Source organism: Mixophyes fleayi, chromosome 1 (genome assembly GCF_038048845.1).
Source record: "Mixophyes fleayi isolate aMixFle1 chromosome 1, aMixFle1.hap1, whole genome shotgun sequence".
In the NCBI taxonomy this organism is placed as follows: Eukaryota; Metazoa; Chordata; class Amphibia; order Anura; family Limnodynastidae; genus Mixophyes; species Mixophyes fleayi.
The window spans coordinates 191,114,071-191,140,474 of NC_134402.1; the positions used below are offsets into that span (position 1 = coordinate 191,114,071).

General features: G+C 42.6%; 1 protein-coding gene across 1 annotated transcript in view; it reads left to right on the forward strand.

Annotated features, from left to right (window-relative positions):
- The first annotated feature begins 526 nt into the window (after positions 1-526).
- Positions 527-26,404, forward strand: part of LOC142142645 (beta-1,4-galactosyltransferase 1-like) — a 71,410-nt gene continuing 45,532 nt past the window's right edge. Inside the window, exons 1-2 of the mRNA XM_075200535.1 lie at positions 527-608; positions 25,496-25,728. Coding sequence (XP_075056636.1) covers positions 527-608; positions 25,496-25,728 — 315 coding nt within the window. The remainder of the gene's footprint in view (positions 609-25,495; positions 25,729-26,404) is intronic.

Sequence of the window (26,404 nt, forward strand, 5' to 3'; positions counted from 1 at the left end):
GGAATTACTCCTCGATAAATCCCGGGTTGAAGACCCGGGTTTTTAGACCCGGGATTTTTGACTTTCACCATTCATACTGCACCAAGACCCGGGTCGTTTGAGCTCGCCCCGGCAAAAACCCGGGATTTTGGTGCAGTATGAATGGGGTATTAGAGTTGTAATATCAATTTAAAAATATTAATATTTTGCATTCATATTTCAACATGTTTCCCTTTGCTTCTAAAGATCACAGGATCCTTGTCAATTTCTTATGTAAAATATACTGATGTCACAGGGTTGGGTCTGAACTTATTTGCTTAGGCATATATTGATCTATGTAACTGGCGTCAGTGTATCAAAGAAATTGTGCTTGTCTTTTTTTTCATTGTTCCTGATGATTACTTCCTGTTGTTTTGTTAAGCTCTTGAATTGTCTTATTTAGTAATTTAAAAAAATCAGTTGTGCACAAGAACAATGATAATTTCAAAGAAAAGGTAATCCTTGTGTATGTATTTAACAATATTTTCTACTACATACAGCGACAAATATGTCTTTTACCTTTCCTCAAAGTGCTGAGGATGCAGAAATAGAAGATATACCTTGGTGCCAGGAAATCCCTCCTAATTTAGGTAAGTAGAGACCTATGTTATTTACTAGAAAATATGACCTGTTCATTGAACACTGCATTTGTGCATGAAAATGTAGAACATAGCTAACAGTAAACATCATAATCCACATTCATCATAATCATCATCATTATCATCAATGTTTATTTATGAAGTATCACAGATTTCGCAACACTGTACAGTCAGCAATACACAAAACAGAAGAGTACCAGTTACACAATACAATATATATGGGAGCAAGAGTACAAATAATCTCAGTATGAGACATGATAAAATAGCAATTACATCAAAAGACAGGGTAGGTGGGACCATGATAAGGAAGTTAATTTAGGATTGGCTGGGATACTCAAGTGTCAAGTGATGAGTTTTGCTACTGACTGGTGTTGGCACGACTAAACTGAGAGGCGTGGAGTCTAACGCACTTCCGGTGTTCACCAGCGACCCCCGCCAGGAAGTGTGGACTTTGCTGCGTGAAGTGCGCAGGTCGCGGTTCTCCCAGATAGTCACCAGTGCAATAGAAGAGGCATAGTCAGGCAGGAAACCAAATAGCGCGGTACCATGGAGATAAGGCAAAGAATAGTCAGGGACGGTCCAGGGGTCGAATACCAAACAAGCAGCGAAGTACAGAAGGGAGATCCGGAAGAGTAGTCAAAATCAAGCCAAGTATACACAGATAGCCAGACACAGGGACTGCAGAGAGCTGAAGTATTATAACCAATACTCTGGCACCTACATGGTGCCAGAGGGAGACTTAAATACCTGGAGGGAGGAAATGCAGGGAGAGGACTTCCGGCGATCAGCCCAGCTGATCGTCGGGGATGCGTTCCCGTTGCTAGGGAACCAAACGGCCAGTGCGCATGCGCGTGCTGCGGTCATGTGACCCGACGTCCCGTTGCTAGGCCATGGGACGGGAAGTAGCGGCAGAGGGCGTCCGTCTCCCATGGGCGGTGCGGAGACGGCGCCTGACACAGTGGAAGCCATTGCAGAGAGGCACAGTAGTAAAGAACATCACATTCAGGACAGACTGCAGGGGCACAAATGAGTGCAAGACAGACCAGAGAGGAGAAGATAGCAACAATCAACACATAACCAAGGGTCTTGCTAACATCAAGCGAGAGGATAGTGCTAATCTTGGCAATGTTGCAAAGGTGGAGGAGAAAAAGGATTACATGAGGGAATGGGGAGAGAAGTTGAGGGCAGAGTCAGTTATGAGAGTGAGAGAAATATGGAGGAGATGTTGTGATGGATGGAGTTGATTTGAAGTTAGAGGCAAAATAGAGAAAAAGTCATGGGTGGAGAAAAAGGGTAGCGAAAGAGAAAGCGTGGGGCAGAAATCAGAGTTGACGGTAGCAAAAAGGTGATGGGAGTTGTTGGACTGGAAGAAGATGAGGAAAAAGAGAGAGCCACATAATAGAAGCAGAGGATAAATTGAAATGTTTGGAAGGGTTGGGTCAGTGGCATTCTATAAGGAGACTGCTGTGTTAAGGCAGGACAGGGAGGAGAGGGAAGGGAAAGGTCAAACTCATGCAAGTTGCTGGTGTGGTAGAGGGAAGTAGGAAGAGGTTGAATGAGAGGGGTTTGTGATCAGAGAGCGGGAAGTCTGAGAAAACCCTTTGCTTACTTCAAATAGGTGAAAAATTCTGCTGCTAATCCTCCTACTGGGGAATACATCTCCAGTAAGCAATAATCAGGAGAGGACCACAAAATAATATATCATGACTATATGTACATGTATTTGAACCATTAATAATACATTGAATTGAAAAGCCAATAGAATATCTCCTTTGTAGGAAAAAAAAGGCAATAATTTTGGCTAAATGAGAAAGTGTTGATTATGATAAGATAAAAAAGACAGCACTAATTTGTTAAAACTAAAAGGGACTAAAGACACTATGGAAATTCAGGGATAATGAAATGCAATACAAGTATATTCAAAATCAATATATTAATTTTACTTTTTGTACTACGGACCACACAGAGAAGATGGAACAATCCATTGTTAATGGAATTGCTTCACCATAAGTGAGAGTGGTTAAACCGGTTAAGCTCATGAATTCCCTACCATATGAGGTGGTATTAGAAAATTGGTTAAAAAATAATAAATAGATCAGATGACTTTCTTACTGTGGATCACTTATAGATAATGTATTGCATAAAATGTATTTATTTTAATGGTGTGGTATGCCAATTTATATTATTTCAAATGTGCTGATTTTTTTATATTGTGTTGTATTTCTGTATAGGAAATGTATTGTATTCTGTAAAGGGCATTATGGGGGTGACTGATCTAGGAAAATTATATAATTCCCATTTTGACGTCAGGAAGGTTTTTGCTTGCCCTGTAAGACTAAATTGGCAATTGTCACATTGGGGGTAGGGGGTTGCCTTCCTCAACACAATATGCATGTCTGAAAAGTGGGTGTGGCTTGGCAGTCATAAACTTAGGGTGTGCATCTATGCAGCTGCTGCTACCTACAAAAAAAATTCCACAAATTTTAGAGTTTCCCCCATATCAAGATAGCATCTCACACTGGATCACTCGAGAAGGCTACCAAGCCAAATATTTTTATTTATCTGACCTCTGGAGCCAGAGAAAATATATGGGCATATCCTACTATACCACTGCTGATGCCTTACATGCCTCACGGTTAGTATAAAATATAGGGCTCACATCAGGGTGAAGGACTCCCCTCTGATCCCCAAAATAAGGCAGAAGGTCTTACACTTTTATTGTGGCCCAGTAGTGCCTATTGAATCACAACTTTTCCAAAAGGCAAATTACCCAGGCCGAGATTCTTAAGACCATTAATATCTCTGCCATAGCATAGCAAAGGTCCAGGGGGCAGCAATGTGCTATTTAATCAGCAAAGCATTACTTCAACCTTCACTTGGAAGGCCCACCTAAACATCTTCAAAACCCAGTGACTTGGGTGACCTGGGTTAGCCACGATCCGGCTCCTCCTCCAGATGGTAAAACAAGGCAGGAAAACCTCTTACAAAGTATGAAGAGGAGCTGACTACTTACCTAAGCAGGTTACACACTACAGAAAATTCATGCAAGTATCAACCGTTTTGCATTAGTGTGTACGCTCCCACCATCATATTTTATTGTACCAAAGCACATCGCACTTAGTTTTAAAAAACGACCTAAATATCATGATCAGCGATGGAACGATGTTTGGCAAATGTGGAAGTGTGTATGCACTCAAGACCAGCAGATAGCCAATAGGCGGATCTCCATAGAGTTTACAGAGTTACATTCTTTTCAGCAGATGGTTATGAGAGGAAGGTAAATTGTGTAGGTGCACACATAAATCTGCATGATCATCTGATCTTTCAGTCATTGGTAGAATTCTGCAGTAATTTTCTGTAGTGTGTACCCAGCTTAAGTCCCATCAGGGGAGATTTGGGACCAGAGTCCCACCAGAGCTTCAGCCTTACAGCTCATAAATATGCATAAGGAGTCTCTAATAGACATCCTGATTTTGAGTTGAAATAGACCCGAAAAATTGAAGCCTGCAAACAATCACAGACTAGGGGGTCAAGCATCTTTGTTATATCAGACTTTCCTATTGGTGAGTTACCTGGCACAAGCAGCTGGAGGACCTACCTTCAATCAATAATAGGTACAAGATCCTAATAGTTCACAGAAAAGAACTATGTAGTTTTGACAACAATATAAGAAACTTCACTGAATTTCTGCAGACATAATTCAGCTGAGGAGTCAGTTTCATTGAAAGGCATTCACAGTCAGACTGCTGAACACAAACATCAACTTTGCTGACAATTAAAGCTCTGCTGCCACTTTGTGGCTTTTCAGCAAAGTGCAGTGTGCTATTCTTTCAAAGTTTCAAATCAGAGAATTCAAGGTATATTTAAGAAAGACATTAGAAACTAAAAGTTAAAGTGGGTTAGAATTCAAACCTGCTATCTGACACCAAAGACAAATGGCACACTAAATAACTGAGAATGCTCTAAACCCCACCACCTATGGCTTAATAACACTGTACAGTTGTGGCCCGATAATATTTAAGAAAGTGGGGGACTCCGAGGCCGCCTTCCTGAGTGGGCTTGTGAAGAATGCTCATGCGGATTCTCGGTTTGCTGGCCAACAAATTAAACTTGGTAGCCATTTGTTGTAGAAGCTTAAAGGAATTTGCCAGGACTCTGAGGGGAAGGGTCTGGAATAGGTATATGAGATGATGCAAAACATTAATTTTGAGGGAGTTTATTCTACCAGTCCAGGAGGTTGAGAGTTTGTACAATTTAAGGTGATCTGTTTTAATGGCAGTTAAAAGAGGGAGGAAATCAGCTGTATACCGTGGTCATAGTAACGGGTGAGCTAAACCCAACAGAAGTTGAAGCTAGACTTTATGCATAGCAAAAGTGCAAGGGGACATTTAGGTCTAAGATTTCCATTTGGAGGCATTGATCTTGTAGATTGAAAGGTCTTCATAGACAGTGATGTTGCTGAGCAGGTTGGGAAGGGATATGTGAACATTTGTAATGGACAGAAGAATGTCATTCACATACAGAGATAATTTATGATCAGAAGGGCTAATGCGGACTCCTGGGATATCGGGATTGAGTCGTATCTTATGGGCAAGTAGCTCAATCATGAGGGCAAAAATGAGAGGGGAGGGCTTCCAGCCCTGGCGCGTATCATTCCGAAGCGCAAATGGGAAGAATTAAAGCCATTGGCCAATATGGATGCAGTAGGGTTAAAAATATAGGGACGCAACGCCTCGTAGAAAGGGACACCCCATACCCATTGCCACAAGGGTCTGCCGCATATATGGCCAGCCCAACATGCCACCGCTTTCTCCTTGTCCAGGGCTAAAAGCAGGGTAGGCATACCACGCAGATTAGAGATATCGGTCAGAGCGATGGCCCGCCTCGTGTTGTCTGCGGCTTGGCAGTCAGGGATTAAACCCACCTGATCCGGATGGACCAGTGAGGTAATAATGCTGTTTAGCTGATTGAAGAACAATTTAAGGACCACATTTAATACAGATATGGGCCTATAGTTTCCACAGGATTGTGGGTCTACGGATCACTACAATGTCGGGACGGATGGTGGCTGCTTTGAATTTGGAGCCTAGGAGTATGGAATTAAAGAGCTCCAGGAGCATGGACATGAGAAAGTTGGCAACAGTTTTGTAGTAAATGGGTGTGAAGCCATCGGGTCTTGGAGCTGTGGCATTTTTTAATTCATTGATGGTGTGTCACGAGCCTCGGTCGGCCTGCAGCCCAGTCTGTCCCCACCACTAGGGGCTTCAGCAAACACCTGGCCTTCTGAGTAGTTCCCGGGTTTCACTGTACTGACTTGGGAGTTCCTAACATTATAACCGGCCATGGACGGAGAGGAGTCGAATCTGTCCCCAGCCCAGATTCTGGCCAACCAGATACAGGCGGCTTCCCAAGTGGTGCAGACTTTATCTCAGCGCCTGGCAGTCCAAGAAGAGGCTTCCAGAGGCCGGCAGCCCCAGCAAGTTCTCGCTGGTGACACACAGGAGCCTAAGATGAATTTGCCTGACCGATTCTCTGGAAGCAGGCCAGCCTTCCGTAATTTCAAAGAGAGCTGCAAGTTGTACTTTCGACTGAAACCACGTTCCTCTGGTTCCGAACAACAGAGGGTAGGGATCATAATCTCATTACTCCAGGGCGACCCTCAGTCTTGGGCCTTCTCCTTGCCTTCCACAAGTCCAGCCTTATAGTCTGTGGATTTCTTTTTTCAAGCTCTAGGGTTATTGTACGATGACCCTGACAGGGTAGCCTCAGCTGAGACTCATCTCCGTACGCTAAGGCAGGGACGTCGCTCAGCGGAAGAGTATTGTGCGGAATTTCGGCGATGGTCCACTGATAGCGCCTGGAACGACCCAGCATTGCGAAGTCAATTTCGCTTAGGACTTACCGAGCAAATTAAGGATTCCTTAGTCCAGTATCCGATATCCGACACGCTGGAGAATTTGATGCAACTTGTTATAAAAATTGATCGTCGGATCAGAGAGAGGAAGGCTGAACGGGAGTCCTCTGCTCCTATGGACGTTTTCGCTAACCTCGATAACACTTTGCCCGATTCCTCTGAACCCATGCAGTTGGGCGCTTACCGTTTGCCTCCGGAGGAACGCTCCAGAAGACGCTCACTAGGCTTGTGTATGTATTGTGGTCAACCAGGCCACTTAGTTCGTTCATGTCCCAACAAGCCGGGAAACTCCAAAGCCTAAGTGCAGGTGAAGAGGTGCGCTTGGGTCTTCAGATTACCTCTTCAGAAAATTCTTTATTAGTCCCTGGACGTCTAACTTTCCGTGAGAGATCCATGGACTTGAAAGCTTTTCTTGACAGTGGTGCGGCTGGTAATTTCCTGGATATACATTTGGCTCAGGCGCTTAATATTCCGCATATCAAGTTAGGATCAAGCATCACCACATGTGGTTTGGATGGTAACCCCTTGCCTGGGGGAAGGATTCTCGCTAGGACTCCAATGGTTCGGTTGTCTGTAGGAGTCCTCCATACGGAGGAGCTCTCCTTCTATCTTATCACTTGTCCCTCCGCTCCGTTGATATTGGGGTATACCTGGCTTCGTTGGAGTCCCGAGTGTTCCACGTCTTGCTTGACCCTGCCGCTTAGAATCCTACAGCCTAGTCCAGACTTGTTGCCGGTACCTTACCAGGACTTCATTGATGTGTTCTGCAAAAGGAAAGCTGATTTCCTTCCACCACATCGAGAATATGACTGCGCCATTGATTTAGTCCCGGGTTCCAAGTTGCCCAAAGGGCGGTTATACTCCTTGTCCATTCCGGAGACTCAGGCCATGGAGCTATATGTGGAGTAAAACCTGAAAAAAGGATTCATACGTCCTTTTAAATCTCCCGTAGGCGCAGGTTGTTTTTTCGTGTCAAAAAAAGATTGCAGTCTTAGACTATGCATTGATTTCCGTGGACTAAATAACATCACTATCAAGAATATGTACCGTTACCGTTGATTTCGGTCTTGTTTGCTCAATTAAAATCTGCCACTATATTTTCGAAGATTGACCTCAGAGGGGCTTACAATCTTATTCGAATCAAGAAGGGGGATGAATGGAAGACTGCTTTCAATACCCATTCGGGACATTATGAATATCTCGTGATGTCATTTGGGTTATGCAACGCTCCGGCGGTTTTCCAGGACCTGATCAACGATGTCTTACGAGAGTTCCTGGGAAAACAGTAGTTGTGTATCTGGATAATATTTTAATCTACTCTGAGTCTTTACTCCAGCACCGTCAGCATGTTCGCCAGGTTCTGCTGAAATTACGGGAACATCACCTATTTGCAAAAAGGGAGAAATGTGAATTTGAGATGGCCACTGTGTCATTCCTAGGATATATCATCTCCTCATCAGGATTCGCAAAGTTCGAGCAATCCAGGATTGGGTCCTCCCTACTAATCTGAAGGCGATCCAGAGGTTCCTTGGATTTGCAAATTATTACCGTAGGTTTATTGACTCTTTTTCCGCGTTAGTAGCTCCTATCACTGCCCTCACTCGAAAGGGAGCTAACCCAGCAAAGTGGCCTTCGGAGGCATTGGCAAGTTTCTCGGCACTCAAAGCTGCCTTCATTTCTGCTCCAGTGCTGAGACATCCTCATCCGGAACTTCCGTTCATTGTAGGTGTGGACGCTTCAGATATCGGTGCTGGCGCCATCCTTTCTCAAAAAGACCCAAGGAGCAAAAAATTACATCCTTGTGCATTTTTTTCTAAGAAATTTTTGTCTGCCGAATGTAATTACGATGTCGGCAATCGTGAATTGTTGGCCATTAAGTTGGCACTGGAGGAATGGCGACATTGGTTAGAGGGAGCAACTCATACCATCACCATCTTCACGGACCATAAAAACCTCCAATACATCCAGACCACTAAAACCCTGAATCCTTGGCAGGCCCGCTGGGCCTTATTTTTCACCAGATTTAACTTCATTATTACATTCCGTCCAGTTTCTAAAAACGCTAAGGCCGATTCCTTGTCTCAAAGTTTTTTGGCCCATCATCCTCAGTCTACTGACCCGTTGCCTATTGTTCCTACAACTACTGTTCATCTTGGACTCACCCAGGATCTAGGGGCAACTATCCGGCGTTTCCAGAGAATCGCTCCAGTTCAGACACCGGTCAACAAATTATTTGTTCCAGTACATTTAAGGAAATCTGTTCTCATTGAAGGCCACAACAACCGCTCTGCTGGCAATCCGGGAATCCGGAGGACTATTAAGGTTCTTTCTCGTTGGTTGTGGTGGCCCACTTTGTCAGACGATGTGGAGAATTATGTTCGGGCTTGTCCTGAGTGTGCTAAAAACAAAAAGGGATAGGAATCGTCCTTCTGGGCTATTGTTACCCTTGCCGGCGCCGAGCAGGCCTTGGACTCATTTGTCGATGGATTTCATTGTCGACCTACCAGTATCCGCAGGACATAACACCATCCTGGTAGTTGTCGACCGTTTCAGTAAGATGGCACATTTTATATCTTTGACCAAGTTGCCGGATGCCAGGACCCTGGCCACCTTGTTTTTGACGCATATTTTTCGTCTTCATGGGACTCCTGAAGATATCGTATCAGATCGAGGATCCCAGTTTATTGCCCGGTTTTGGAAAGCCTTTTGTAATTCCATCGGGATCTCTATCAGTCTGTCCTCAGCGTATCATCCCCAGTCAAATGGACAGACAGAGAGGACGAACCAAGCTCTGGAACAGTTTCTGCGCATCTATGTGTCTAAATTCCACGACAACTGGTCCTCTCTCTTGCCCTGGGCAGCATTTCAATTAAAGTCTAGCAAACTTGGTTGTCTTTGTCTGAAAAGATGCGTATGGTACGCTACGACCTACAAGGGCACGCTACGGCGTGAAAGGGCGTACGCATCCACTACACGTGGCAGCAACAGTAATTGGTCTTTTACCATACATTCGCACAAACACGCATACTTATAAAATAGTACACATTAATGGTAGTTGCAACACATAGTCAGTTATGTCGAAATATAGTAGTATTTATATGTTATATCAGAGTTACATGCATATTAGTGAAATACACGGAACAGGTTGAAGGAATTACATCATGAGTGGTATCATAATGAACCTCGTTACATATCCTACTGTTTGGTTCACTCTGCGAGGGAATCGCAGAGTGCATACACAAGTTATGAATAATAGGGAATTATGAACTACGTAAGACTAAGGAATCTTGGCGGGAAGAGCCAAGCATACCCCCTGGAAAGGTGACCCCCTCCTTTGGATTCCTTAGGATGAACTAGCCAATGATTGACAACCCCTTGGACCTTCCTGAGACCTGGACCAATAGATGCAAGCTATACCATCTTCATTGTATTACTGTATTTGATTGTGTATATAAGCAGCAGCTTCACATCCAGTGTTAAGACATCTTGTCCCCAGACTTCAGGATTGAATGACTGCACTGGATCCAGAGTGCCTGCGATAAGTAACGGCTGTATTTACTATTACTTCGCTTGAGCATATTATTCTACTTATTGCGAATAAATTTTTGTGCGTTGGAAACACAAATCGAGGTTCGACAATCGTTATTGGGTAGCGATAATACGCACATAACAATTTGGGGGCTTGTGAGCTTTAGAGGTTTTGTTGCCGATGATACGCAAGACCAACGGATTTCGGTTCCTCAACAAAGGGTGGAGACGCGTCATAAACGGGTAAGAACGCATTGTGTTCAAAACCTGAATTTTACTCTGTGTTGTGAAACCGAATGTCCGTTTTGCATTATCTAGGGCACGCTAACTAGAACCTAGGGGCAAAAGAGAAAACTGTTTCTTTTTACTGTCATTGTGCGTTTTAACTGTATTGCATTGCTTAGCGTATGTGTATTTCCTGCTGTGCGTACACAAACTTCCGGTAGATTTGCCACGTGGTTAAACAATCGTTTTGATAGTTATTATACATGCATAGTATAATTACTTGTGAATGCCTCTGAGATATTATTACTGTTGTTGGGAACTTTTGATTTTCTGCGCAGAAAAGGTGTATAGTGTGTGATTTTTTAATGTAGATACACTGTTATTATTCATTGTACTCAGTTGCTGTCTAACGAGGCGTATTGCCCAACTGAAGACGGTATACAGGGTAGGTATACCGAATGCGAAAACCGGGTTTTCGCAAAGCGCTACCAATAGATCGCAAGGTTTGCTAATAATTAGTATTGGTAGGCAGTGCGATCTAATCGCATCTTTAGTGCGAATTGGTGAAGCAGCTAGGAGGAATTATACTGGAAAGGCTGGTTGATTGTATTGACTTTGTTCTCCCAGTTATAATAAACTCAATAGATTTTTGTGGTTGAGCCAGGGTATCGAGGAGCTGATAGCCCTTGGGGCCCACAGTGATATTTCTGTATTAGGGATCCTCGCCTGGTGCGAGAAAAGCGAGTGAACGCGGCTAAAGGAAATACATTCACCGAGCATTAGAGATCTCTAGCTGTGATTGTAGCAACAGAGTTGGAATTGTTAGCAGGAAGGAACAGAGCATGGCGGTGTGTCTGTGTTCCGGGTAGAAGGTATATTGTTCAACATGGGTGCTAAGCATACGCTAGAGATGGTCAGTGTACTGCCTAAGGAAGGCCGTATTGGTTCAGCGAGGTTTCTCATGTGTAAGAAATATGGTGCATACACAACTGTGTATTGTGACACGTGGGTCAAGATGACCAAAGATTGTGATAGGCCTTTCCCAACAATAGGAAGTTTTAATGCAGAGGTACTAAATACTGTAAAAGATAAAGTATGGTTGATCAAGTCAACGAAAAAGAGAAATAGACATAATGATTGTTTAAAATTGTGGAAGGCAACACGTGGCAGAGCAGCGAATGCACAGCGGAAGTAGGCATGGCGAAAGCGCGCGCAAGGCGGATGTAACCATTGAGATGCGTGGCGAACTCAGCGCAAGCGCGCCCCCGCCACCTTATGTGGTGGGAGGGGTAAGTACAGCCGTTGTTAAAACTGAAAATAGAAAAATTGCTAAGTTGTATCCTGTTTTAAGCCAGTTTAAATCAAGTGTATCTGAAAATGAAGATGAACCCACTGTGATTTCGGCCATTGCCCATGCTGTTAGTGTACTAGAGGCTCAGCGCAAGTATGAGAAAATGGCTGAGATAGGTGAGAGTAGCGTGATCACTAGGAGTGAAAGCGTTCTAAATCTAGAACCAGCAAATCCTGTAGTGTCCCCTGAAGTCAGTGTACCAGAGGGTGCGTACCCAGTCCGCACAATATCAGTTCCCAATGGGAAACCAGATAAGGATGGTTTAGTTCCTTTAAGAAATGTTACAATGCATTGTCCCTGGACTAGATCAGAATTACGTTCCATTATGACTGAATTCCCAGATCCTAGAAAAGAGTTGGCTAAGTGTCAGAAATTTGTTAAAGACTTAGGAAATGCCCACGAACCAACCAATAAGGATTGGCGTGTAGTGTTGAGGGCGTGTCTTCCTCCCAATATTAACATACAAAAATTCATTGAAGATAGTTTGTTGGAGGAAGATGACACCTTGACTGATGAGATTAACCAAAAGAATATAGAACAAATTGTCAAACACTTAGCCATCTATTTTCCAGTAGTAGTAAATTGGAGTAAGATTTTCACCATTAAACAAAATGATAGTGAAACAGGAGCAGATTACTTCACTAGAGCTATAGCAGCGATAACACGGTTTACTGGGATATCCAACATAAGTGAGGACACACATCACAGAGAGGTAGCTGTAGGAGTACTGATGGATGGCCTTAGAGAAAATTTAAAGACAAGAGTACAAACCACATTACCTAATTGGAGAGGCGTCATGGTAGATTCTCTTAGAGAGTCTGCTGTGGAGCATGACAAAAACCTTTTTAGGAAAAGGGAAGAGAAAAGTGATAGGTTAATGACGGTAAGTATACATGCTCTAGAAGGGGTGCATACACGACCACCAGCATACAACCCATATAACAAGAAACCTAAAGTGATCAGGTGTTTCAACTGTAAAGAGGAAGGACATTACATGAGAGATTGTAAAAAGGAAAGACTCAATACACAGAGGGGTTGGTCACATAGATATCCTCCAAGGAGGGATTCACATAGACTAGAAGACTCACATCTACCCGCGCATATTACAGCAGCAAATGCTGCACGGGAAATCAATAGTCCGCGCTAGGGGTCAGGTCATACCTGTAGTCTAAAGCCAGTGAGGTTAACTGAGAGTCAGAGTGAAGAACCAACAATGCTAGTTGACATAGCTGGTAGGAAACAAACCTTTCTTGTAGATACAGGGGCGGCCTGATCTGTTATAACCTCTCCTTTCAATCTACAGGTGACCAGTAAAAACATTCCAGCTATGGGGGTAACGGGAAAAGGGTTACATTATCCTCTAACTAAACCCGCTGAAGTTACTATCGGGCCTCTGCATACTAAGCATTCGTTTCTCTTGGCTGCAGCGGCTCCTACTAACTTGCTAGGGAGAGACTTGCTATGTAAAATGGGATGTGTCATATACTGTACTTCAGATGGTGTGTTCCTAGATATACCCGAGAAGGTCGCACATGAGGTACAGGATATATTGGACACCCCTCAAAGGTTAATGTTACACTCTACTGTTATAGAATACAGTCCATCTCAAGTAAAGGGGATGTTGCTGGAAATACCAGGTTCCCTATGGACCAGAGATGGACAGGACACTGGACTGATGGCAAACGTAGCCCCTGTCATGGTCAACCTAAAAAGTGGTAGGATAGCTCCAAAAATCCCACAGTATCCATTAAAACCGGAGGTGGAACTAGGGGTATATCCTGTTATTGAGAGGCTGATACAACAAGGGATTTTAATTCGTACAGCCAGTACAGCAAATAGTCCCATTTTCCCTGTGAAGAAGAGGGGGGGGGGGGCTATAGATTAGTCCAGGACTTAAGGGGAATTAATAAAGTTGTTGAGAGCCAATTCCCCGTAGTGCCGAATCCAGCTGTCATCCTCATGCAGATTCCACCGTCTGCCAGTCATTTTACTGTCATTAATCTATGTTCTGCTTTCTTCTCAGTCCCTCTTCACCCTGACTGCCAATACCTTTTTGCATTCTCCTACAGGGGAGTGCAATACACATGGACCAGACTACCCCAGGGGTTCATTGACAGTCCCAGTATTTCCTCCCAAGCCTTACATGACTGTTTGCAATCCTTTCAACCCCACAATGGGTCTGTTCTAATTCAATATGTGGACGATTTGTTGTTGTGCTCTGATTCTTTTATGTCATGTTTACATGATACTAAATTGTTATTGCTTCATCTTTCACAAACAGGGCACAAGGTGGCAAAGGATAAATTACAGCCATGTCAGACTAAGGTCAAATACTTAGGACACTGCCTCACTAAGGGGCTAAGACACCTGACAACCGACAGAATTGAGGCCATATAACACATGACCCTGCCGCAGAGCCAGAAGCAGATTCGTACTTTCTTGGGGATGTGTGGATACTGTAGGTCCTGGATCCCAGGTTTTTCTATTCTGGCATTACCATTGCAGGAGCTAGTCTCTTCCTCAAAACCAGATCGTGTTGTACACACAGAAGAGTCAGAGCAAGCGTTCTTTAACCTTAAATATAGTCTGACAAGAGCACCTGCATTGGGAATACCTGATTATGAAAAGCCTTTTGAGCTATTTTGTACAGAAGCTGATGGCTGTGCAGCAGGTGTCCTCGAACAGAAACATGGTGACGCTAGTAGACCGGTAGCATACTACAGTGCGCAATTAGACAATGTGGCAAGGTCACTCCCAACATGTCTCAGAAGTGTAGCAGCAACGGCCCTTCTAGTAAGTAAGAGCGAGGATGTAGTATTAGGACATAATTCAACCATCTATACACCCCATGCTGTATCAGCTCTGTTAAATTCAGCCCAAACCAGACATGTTTCTTCAGCTAGATTCACAAAGTTGGAACTAGCCCTGATGGCACCCTCAAACATCACCATCAAACGATGTAGCACCCTAAATCCAGCTACATACCTTCCGTATGTGTCTCAAGAGACACAAAGGGTGGGAGGTGAGGAGAGCCTGGTTGATGATGAGTTAGGCAAGAATACTGACACGCATGACTGTATGGAACACCTGAATCAGACCTTTACTGCAAGGCCCGACATACGTGACACCCCCTTAGAAAATGTAGATTTTACGTTTTATACAGACGGAAGTTGCCATAGACAGACAGAGACAGGAGAGCTATGTACTGGTTACGCTGTTGTAGACGATCAGGATGTGGTAGAAGCTGAACCCCTTGGTCCACCTCACTCAGCCCAGGTGGCGGAACTAGTAGCACTAAAGAGAGCGTGTGAACTGGCAGAGGGTAAATCAGCCAATATATATACTGACTCTAGGTACGCCTTCGGGGTAGTGCACGATTTTGGGGCCCTTTGGCGTCTTAGAAACTTTACGACAGCAGCAGGTACACCAGTGGCACACTCACAACACATAAAAGGACTTCTGACAGCGATACAGTTACCCAGAACAGTAGCCGTCATAAAGTGCAAAGCCCATACCTTTGAAGAAGACCCAGTGTCATTGGGCAACAACAGGGCAGACGAAGCTGCTAAATGGGCAGCAGGGCAACCTATGACTGTATCAACCGAGACTATGATGGTTTTTCAGACATTAGACACGCAGAAATTAATTGAAATGCAAGATTTGTGTTCCCTGCAGGAGAAGGCGGTCTGGAAGGCGAAGGGGTGTGGTCAAGAGTCCTCAGGACTCTGGAGGGATGGACAAGGTAAGCCTGTAGCTCCCCGAACATACTATCCAAGCCTGGCTGAAGCAGCACACGGCCTGACTCACCTGGGTAAAGAAGGTATGTGCAAACTGGTGAGAGCATACTGGTGTGCTCCCGGATTTTCCTCTCAAGCTGGTAAGAAAGCAATGTCATGTCTTACTTGTTTGAGGAAAAATGTTGGGAAAACTATTCCAACTGAGCCATCCCACATCCCTCCTACAGACGGACCTTTCCAGGTAATACAAATTGACTATATCCAATTACCACCGTGCAGGAATCTAAAGTATGTGTTAGTGTGTATTGATGTGTTTTCCGGTTGGGTAGAAGCATATCCGGCAGCCACTAATACTGCTGTGTTCACTGCAAAGAAAATCGTACAAGACTTTGTGTGTAGGTTCGGTATCCCTAGAATCATTGAAAGTGATAGGGGTACCCATTTTACTGGTGATGTCTTCCAAAATATGTGTAAACTCATGGGAATCAGTAGCAGACTTCACACCCCTTACCGACCACAAGCCAGTGGTAAGGTGGAGAGAGTAAACGGTACTATAAAGAACAAGCGGGTAAGATAATGGCTGAAACTGGGTTGGCATGGCCTGAGGCTTTGCCATTGGTCCTCCATAGCATTAGAACCACTCCTAGACCTCCTCTTAATCTGTCCCCCTTTAAGATACTGTTCGGACGACAACCTCATTTGATCGTGAGTCCACAAGACGACTTGAAGTGTAATAATGAAGTGACTGTACAATATCTTATAAGAATGAGTAGACAGCTAAAGCAACAACAACAAAAACTAAAAATGCTGTCACCTGGTATGCCAGAAACGAACTGTCATGATGTTGAACCTGGAGACTATGTTATGATCCGCAATTTCTTACGTTCAGGTTGTTTAACAGACCATTGGGAAGGCCCGTACCAAGTGCTGCTGACCAGTACTACATCACTGAAGGTTACAGAGAGAGACACTTGGGTCCATTCCACCCACTGCAGGAGAGTCCATAATCCGGAGAAAGTGCAAGATAAAACTAAGACCGACGACGTAGATCTGTCACTTGTGAGTCTGTTCCGGGAGACCTAAAGCCTGCAGTCGAGACACCTGAACCAGAGACGTTGACCCCAGAACTATCTTTCCAGCGATGGAGTGGCGGTTTTTGTTTTTCTTTTGTTCCAGGATTTTCCTTGTTTTTACTCTTTCTAGGACATTCTATTTTTGTGAAGGAAGATGGAGGACGGAGGAAGGTTCTGGGAGTGATACGGATGAGATGGAGGCAGAAGAAAAGTTATTAGGATACTCAGAGCAGCCCATTATCAAACTTGGTCCGGGGGTTATGAAAAGGTCTGCTAGCTCAGGAACTCGGAGGCAGTGTGAGGGGCTATTGTCTGATGAGTATTGTATCTGCAAGTTTTGCGACTCCCTAGTTGAAGAGAGATGCATCCAACGATGCCAGTCCCCCAGTACTTTGAATATAGGCGGGCATCCTTTGGAGGATTATCACTCCCTGGTGGGTAAGGTACTAAACCAAACCGAGTGTTGGGTGTGCTCTCACGTGCCGCAAGGGCAGCATAATGTAGGACTAGTGCCATTCCCTCTAAACATATCTGAAGTACTCGAATTGAGGGGTGGGAGGCCCATAGACGGGAGGTACAATAACACTAGGTCCCCTAGTCTGACGCTTCGACAATACTCCATAGGCAGATCTTTGCTGTGCCTAAATATATCTCATGCAAAGCGCCTGGAGAATTAGGAGGCTGACCTCTCAGATCAGACAATGGCTCGCCACACTCATTTTAGAGGGAGACTCACAAGGTCACTACTAGGCAGGAATGTTGATGGAAGTCACAAATTAGGGCGTATAACCAAGCATAAGAAGGTATCCATTGGAAAAGTCTCTACAGATAAATGTAAAAATGTCATTAATGCCGACACGTGTCTAGAGCAAATGGAGACACTAGGCATGGGTAGCTTTATCAAAACTCTGTGTGATATAATTCATGGGCATACTGTTCCTTATGTTCTCCCTGATGATGTGTATTTTGTTTCTGGGAGGAAAGCTTATTCCTGGGTGACTCCGAGTTCCAAGGGCTTGTGTTTCTTAGCTAAACTGGTTCCTGAAATCATGACTATTACTCATGAAGAAATGGTTGGTATTCACAAGACTACATCACCACCATACATACACACACAGTATGAACACCGTGGTAAGAGAAATATGATCCCTGGTGAGGAACCCATAGCTACAAAATTGATTAGTGAAACTGCTGGTTTCCAAGTTATGGTTGCTCTAGATCTCACCAGGACCGCTCAGGGAACATTAAACTTTAAATATATCCAAGACCTAGCTAAATTAATAGATAATATCACCGAGATATATGATGACACTTTCAGGTATACTGGAAGGGAGCTACAAGCGTGCAAGAAGGAGTTGGTGCAACATAGACTGGTACTAAATTATCTCACCTCTATTACTGGTGGGTACTGTGTGACACTGGCCACCCAGTTCGGTGTCAAATGTTGCACGTACATTACTAATAATACGGATGACCCTAAAGAGGTTATAGACCGAAAGATGGATGAAATTTTGCAGCTGAAATGGGCATTCCGAAAGAGCCATAATTCTTCGTTATATGAGGTCGGGGAAAAGGTGGCGGGTTGGTTCTCGTGGTTGAACCCTGTGAAATGGTTCTCCGGTCTGGGGGAGTGGGTACAGGAAATGGTTGCTAGTGTAGGTAAGCTCCTTCTCCTTATACTGGGTGTCATCTTAGCAATTGGTTTAGTTGTCAAATGTGTTCCTACTGTGTTGAAGTGTGGAAAACGGTCTCATAGGAGTAACACTGAGAAAGAGACTGAAAGGGTGGTACCAGATACAGAGATCATGGTCTGTGAAGAAGTATTGTATAAACCTGAACTTGAAACGGTGATTGGGTGATAGTTTAGTACACTATCAAAGGGTGGAGCTGTCGAAGTCAGCAAATTGGATAAAGTCATTTCAATTAAAGTCTAGCAAACTTGGTTGTCTTTGTCTGAAAAGATGCGTATGGTACGCTACGACCTACAAGGGCACGCTACGGCGTGAAAGGGCGTACGCATCCACTACACGTTGCAGCAACAGTAATTGGTCTTTTACCATACATTCGCACAAACACGCATACTTATAAAATAGTACACATTAATGGTAGTTGCAACACATAGTCAGTTATGTCGAAATATAGTAGTATTTATATGTTATATCAGAGTTACATGCATATTAGTGAAATACACGGAACAGGTTGAAGGAATTACATCATGAGTGGTATCATAATGAACCTCGTTACATATCCTACTGTTTGGTTCACTCTGCGAGGGAATCGCAGAGTGCATACACAAGTTATGAATAATAGGGAATTATGAACTACTTAAGACTAAGGAATCTTGGCGGGAAGAGCCGAGCATACCCCCATGGAGAGGTGACCCCCTCCTTTGGATTCCTTAGGATGAACTAGCCAATGATTGACAACCCCTTGGACCTTCCTGAGACCTGGACCAATAGATGCAAGCTATACCATCTTCATTGTATTACTGTATTTGATTGTGTATATAAGCAGCAGCTTCACATCCAGTGTTAAGACATCTTGTCCCCAGACTTCAGGATTGAATGACTGCACTGGATCCAGATCACCTGCGATAAGTAACGGCTGTATTTACTATTACTTCGCTTGAGCATATTATTCTACTTATTGCGAATAAATCTTTGTGCGTTGGAAATACAAATCGGGGTTCGACAATCGTTATTGGTTAGCGACAATACGCACATAACAAAGCCCTTCAAGACCTATACAGAAAACCATGAGATAGGGAGAGGGCGGGCATGTTATCTAAATTCAGCACATTGGAGAATCCTTACTTAATTATGCAAGCTACTGAAACCCTTTGAAATTGTAACAAATGAGTGAGCTTAGATACTGCCAGCCTGAGTCAAGTCATACCCCTAATCCACCGACTGGAAAAGCAGCTGAGAAGCTGAAGGAAGAGATGAAAGTTATCGATTCGGCAAAGTATGCTGATCTTGTAGATCAAGGTCTTTATTCACTTCACCAGGACCCAAGGGTTTGTAGCATTTTAACATTGGATCACTACATTTTGGCAACCATGTTTGATCCTAAGTTTAAGTCATATGCCATGTCTTTCTTTCAGAATGACCCAAATCTTCACACATGTAAAAAGCTCCTTGTGAGCAATCTGACGACTCAAGTCACAGATGACACATTCCCTGCTTCAGCTTCTCCCAATGCTACTGCCAGAAAAAAACTTCTCTTTTCTAATAGTGACTCTGATTATGAGCTAAAAACACAGCAACACACCAATGTGAAAGGTCAAGCTTAAAAGAATTGCCAAATGTACTACTTACACCTCTAGTGTGTCTCAATCAAATTGATAAAGCAATAAGTATTTTCAAAGTCTTCTGAAGTATGAAGTCTTTATTGCATTCATATCAGATGTGGACACCTCTCCAGCAGAGAGAAATTTGTCATTGTGCAGACAAGTACAAGCTTTTATACATTTTAACAGCATCTGTTAGACAATGTGAAGATTTATACTCTTATTTACAGTAAGCAAATATGGTAAAGAAGTTTCTATTAAACATTGTCAACAACTCCACTGCACCCTAAATCTCCACACTCCTCTCTATTCATGCTCCATCCCGCCCTCTCCGATCTGCCAATGACCGTCGCCTCTCTTCCCCCCTGATCACCTCCTCCCATGCGCGTATCCAAGACTTCGCCCGCGCTGCCCCCCTCCACTGGAACAAGCTCCCTCCCTCTATCAGAACTTCCCCTAATCTGTATAGTTTCAAACGGGCTCTAAAAACCCACCTTTTCCTAAAGCCTTCCAGTCTCCCACTTAATTTCCTACCTTTTCTTCTACCTCTTCCCCTTCATTCCCCTTCCCTTATCCTTATCTCTCCCTCTCTCCCCTGTGTCTCTCTGTCTGTCTACCCCACCCCTTAGATTGTACACTCCTCTGAGCAGGGTCACCTCTCCTCCTGTCCTTACCACTCTTAACTCGGCTCTCCAGCTACCTAGCTCTCCTCCTCGAGGACCCTCTCCCCCCCCCCCGTCCCCTCTCGCTCCTTCCTCTCCCCTCTGGGGGTTTCCCTGTCATCCGGGCCCTCCCTCTTGGGCTCAGCCATATGCAGGATCTTCCCCTCTCCCCTCCCCCGCCCCTCTAGCTGTGCTTTGAGCTCACCGAGTTACTGTGCTTATTGTTTACTGTACTGTGCTGTCTCACCTTGTATTGTAACTTTGTTTGTCCCTGTACAGCGCTACGGACGCCTAGTGGCGCCCTATAAATAAAAATTAATAATAATAATAATTGTCTACCTTGAGTTAAAGAAACCACATAAACCAACATTGTTATAATTGTTGGGATCGCAAATCTCACTTCACTTTATTTAGCTTGACCTTTCTCATTGTTCTTTAAACCTATAGGTAAATAAGATTGTCCTTCTGCACTAAGAATACACCTGTTCAAACCATGTTAACCTTTGACCCCATCCAGCTGAATTCTGAAAAGAACAGAATTGGACACATAAAACATAAGAATATTGTATTGCTTAATTGAGATAATATTAACCATAAAGAGTCAATATTGTGTCAATCAGGTTGGCTTCCACATCAGGATACACCATGTCTTAGTAGAATGGTGGAGGATTACTTTAATGATAAAGCAGAACAGTCACTCCAGACAGTCCCTTTGAATTCTGGGAGGGAAAAAGGAAATTTGGAGCCCTTGTGCAAACTATCTATGGTATACTTAAGCTTCCCATCCTTCAGTGTGTACTTGGAAAGAGTGTTTAGCACAGCCAGGAATGTTGTTAGTGATCGTCGGAAGAGACTACTTTTTAAAAATGTAGAAAAACTGGTGTTCATCAAAAGGAACTACAAATTGTGTGAAGAATTCCATTCTTGCCACCAATAACAAACAGAATGTGTAGATTCCAGTGAGCATGAACTAATATTGTGTGGGGATGATGATCATGACATCAGTGATGAGGATGATGATTATTGTGATGATATGGTCATCAACATAGAGGTAGATGACCACAGTTAGCCAAATGACCATTAGTATTTTGCAAAAAAAACCAAAATAATACTTCTATCTATTCTGTCCAGTTCATCGCCCAACAACCAAAATGTTCTCTTTTGTGAGGAGCCAAATAAATCAAGCACTTCAGCCACAAAAGTGTCAGCCCATACCGCTGAAGTGCTTGGTTTGTTAAACTATGTGCATGTCCTTTTTGACATATGGGTGGTTGGGCCCAAGGACAATTCCATCTTGCACTATTTTACATTCATATCAGCTTCTGTAACAGTCGACAATTCAGTCAACAGTATTATTAGGTTGTCAATTCACATGGTAGACAGTATGATTATGTAGTCTATTCAAATGTAGACAGTATTATAATGATAGGTGTAGGGACATGGTTAAAGGAAAGTCTAGTTACAGGGATAGGGACATGGATAGGGACTGATTTAGCTGTCAGAGCACAGAGGCCCCTTCATCAGGTAAGTTTACAAATGAATGACTGAGAAAAGGGCACGACATTTAAGAGATGTTATATCAAGCAATTTGTACAGAGGGGTATACATCATTAAGATAAGCTAAGATAATAAAACAGAGGTTTTCGTTACAGATGGAAGAGTGAAAGTCCTTGGAGTTTCAGAAATCTGGAGTCACTCTGCTGTGGGGTGTGAAGTGTGTCAATGTAGTGGGTCATAAATCCAGGTGTTAGGTTGAGTCCTTGTGTCAATGACTGGAATTTTCTTATCAGCTGGAATTCCCAGATTTTTCTCTCCCTGTCATTTTTAAAAAAAACTTTCAGTATTAAGACTTTTAAATCTGTCATACTGGTCCTGGCCCAGAGAAGTGTTTACTCATGGGGGTGTCCAGAGTCTTCTTTATTGTGTGCCTGTGTAGATTCATCCTGGATTGCAGTTTCTGCTTGGTCTCTCCAATGTAGATTCCCTGAGGGCACCTTGTACACTGTATAATGTACACCACATTGGAGGGTGTACATGAGAATGTGCCAGTGATTTTATAGTCCCATTGTGTGTTGTGTATGTGGACTGTGTTTGTTGGTAGGACATGGGTGCAGGTTTTGCATTTTTAGCTTTTGCCAGTCTCTGATGGTGATGAGAGGGCACTTCTAACGAGGAGATTTCTTAAGTTCGGAGTTTGTTTTTATGAAAGGAGAGGTAAATCTGTGAATATTTCCTTCAGTCTATCGTCTTTCTGAAATATGGTATAAAGATCAGCACCAAATTTTTTCCAAGATGGTTATGTGGGGATTGTAAGTGACCACTAGGGGCACCCTGTTGTTATCCTCCATCTGTTTTTAATCCAGGAAGCTACTCCTTGGGATTCTTGTGGCTCTGTGAATCTGTTCATCTATAACTATTGGATGGTATCCTTGCTGTAAGAATGTATTCCTCAGTGATAGCAGGTGTTGTTTTCTGTCTTCGCTGTCTGAACAAATCTGAATGTATCTCAGAGCTTGGCTGTAACTGATGGACTTCTTTATGTGTCCTGGGTGAAAGCTGTTCTATCTCAGATATGCTGGACGGCCTGTAGGTTTATGATAGATTGATGTTTGTATAGTATTGTTTTGTTTCTTTAACTTAAAAGGTTTTTATTAAGTTTTTGGTAAAAGAATATATAACATACATAGCAGTAATTACTGATTACAGTGCATAATGTAAAACCGAGTAGTCAATCAAAACTGCCAATAAACAGACATTCAAGAAAATAACAAAAATAATAACACATAAAACATTAAACTACATGTAAAACATAAACTTCAAGGGGGAGGGAGAAAAAAACAAACAGGGGGGAAAGAGTCGGAGACCGGCCATACAGTAATCAATTTACCATAAAAGTAATTTTGAAATCAGGACATCTATACCTCACAGAAGTATGCAGCATAAGCATGAGGGGTTAAGAGGCAGACACAGGTCTATATTCTGTAAAAAATTTGTACCATATGAACCATTTAACCAGAGACGAAGAAACTGTTGAAACATAATTAAAGCCTATAGTTTCCATATCGTAGCTGTGTTGGACTTTGTTAATAATTTTGGTAAGAGACGGAATCAAAGGGGATTTCCAGTTTTGCACTATTGCGGCTCTAGCTGAGATAAGTATATGCCCAGCAACATAATGATTATGGCTCTGAAGATGAGGTGTAAAAGAGCAATAGCTGGAGATGTAGATAAATCAGCCTTGGTGACCTGAGTAATTAGTTGAAAAATTTCGATCCAAAGTGGTTGAAGTTTAGGACAGTTCCAAAAAATATGCATAAGCGTACAAATCTCCCCACAATTTCTCCAGCAATATTTGGTTTCTGAAGACTAGATTTTATGAAGTTTGTCTGGAGTAAGGTACACCCTATGAACCATTTTAATCAGCATTTTGTAAATGATTAATATATTTTGACATTTTGTATATATTCTGGTAAATTTTTGTCCCAAACCTCTGTTGAGATATCTAAGTCAAGATTGTATAGGGTCATGTCCAGGAAATGTATCTGAGATCATGAGTTGTTAAGAGTGAGTCTGATGGTTGGGTGAAAACTTGTTGGGTGATACTTGTGTGAGAAAGCCAACTATTGCCAAATCTGAACTTCCTGGTTTACATATTTCCTAGCCTAGTAGTTTTGTCCTTTTAAAACTTTACAAATATCTAAAAATATTTGTATATATATTCCATATTGATATAGATGACATATATTATACATGACATATTTATATACTTGCAAATATATATGAGTGACGAGTTTCCTTGCTTAATTCATAAGGGCAGCATTACTCAAACTATAAAAAGTACTAATAGTAAAACAAGGTGCTTGAAAGCATGACTCTTGGCTCCCAGTGAAAACTGTACCTAACGATAAGTGTATATAAAAGTCTGGGGAGGATATTCATTTTGACAGCATTGATACGGTTATATAGTGATTTGACCAAATAGTAAGGTTCAATTTAATTTGGGAGAGAATGTGGGGAAAGTTAGCTTGGAAGAGCTTTTCAGTCAGACCTACCTTACTCATACCATAAAAAGCACTTTAGCAAAAGTAGTAAAACAAGGTGTTTGAAAGCTCTACTCTTGGCTCTCGCTGAATACTTTACCCAACGATAAGTGCATAGTACATCTAGATGAAGGTGCAGGCCACCGTCGTCTATTTAGTTTTATCAATGTCTGTATTAACTGTATTAATTAACTGTATTAATTCTACCACTGTTCATCCAATGAATGCTGCCTGTTTCTGTAGCATAAGTGTATATGAGGGATGCTCTGTTACGTTCTTTCTTGATTATGAAGTAGATCAGAGATTAGAGAGGTATTATAAAATGAATCCCCTTTTAATGAAGGAACTTATGATCACTAAAGAGCTTTTTTGCAATGCTGCTAGATCATCTATTGTGTCCCCTAGTCTAGAGATTGTATCTTTTATTAAACTGCCTTGTATTTATGCCATATATTTGTGTCACTGCGCTGTCACTTATTTAGTCAGCCAGATCGCTGCAGTCTTTAGCCAAAATTGGTGAAAATTGGGACCATTGTGAAGGAATCATTAGAAAATAGTCTGGAAATAACTGGAAAAAATGTTAATGCTATACATAGTTATATATAGGAACAAAAACAGCTCAAAATGACATTATTTAATCTATTTTTCACAATTTTTAATTAAATCCAGATCCAAAACAAAAATTGTTTTGCATTTGTTCAGCAAAACCAGTAGCAAAGCCGAAACACGAAGTTTGGTTTGAACCGACACCGGTTTCGAAACCAAAACACGAGGGTCAGCGCACATCTCTATTTGTAATAAACACCCAACAAAATATCCTCTTTTGTTACACTAGGTATTTTTTCTTTTGGGTTGCCCTTTTCCCTTTCAAACTTATTTGCTGGTAATAAATGCAATCATGCCCAGAACCATGATTATACTGCAAGTTAATAAATATCATGTTGGAGGCATACGTCACATCACTAGAGCAGGATAAAAACAAGTGGGATTTCTTGCATAGTAATTTTATATTATATAATTATTTTCTAACTGAATGTGTTTTTCTGTTTCTTATAACAGGTCCCAGAGCTGTTGACACAAGGTTGAATGTGTCTTTTTTGAATATCCCATTAGAAAACCCAAATGTGCAAAATGGAGGACGAAGTAAACCTCGAATCTGCAGAGCACAGCAGAAAATTGCCATAATTATTCCTTTCCGCAATCGTGAACTGCATCTTAAAATTTGGCTGTACTACATGCATCCATTTCTACAAAAGCAGCAAGGAGACTATGCAATATATGTCGTGGAACAGGTAATATTAGTTCGCACTTTATGTGTGCATAGATTGAAATGAATATTTAATAAAATCCAAGGACACTTTTGTGGTGGTCTGTTTGCTAGAGTTTGATCGCAGTCCACTCTGTCCCAGCTCAAAGAGGGGATGATTTGATGAAACCAACAGTTTTTTAGGAAGTTTTAAATTGCCTAAACTGCCAGTAAATCGCCGAAGCAGCACAGTTTTGCAAAGCACTACTTTTCATATCACCATCACAACTTTTAACATGATAAAAATAGAAAACATCAGATTTACTAAGCAGTGTAGGGACAAATGCAGGATTTCTGGAGGGGGGTTTCCACACCACGCCGCATGTGGGCATGACCAGAATGCAATGGGCGTGGTTATCATTTGAGACAGTGCTGCTCTCTAACTGTTAACCATCCCCTTGAAATACAGAGGCAATGGTTTTATTCGGTGCACGCAGTTCTCCCTTCACAACCATTGTGAAGTGATATATACCGTCCAAAGTCTTGACTGAGCAGGACAGTCACACAAATTTGGTACTACCTTGCCAGAATCAGGATAGTTTGCAGACTGCCTTGCTCTCTCCTAACTGTTCTTGAGGCTTTCACTACCTGTTACTGCTTGTGTCTTAAGCTCAGTTGCTACTTGTCTGGATCCTGAAATGTTAGTGTACTCTTTGGAAAAA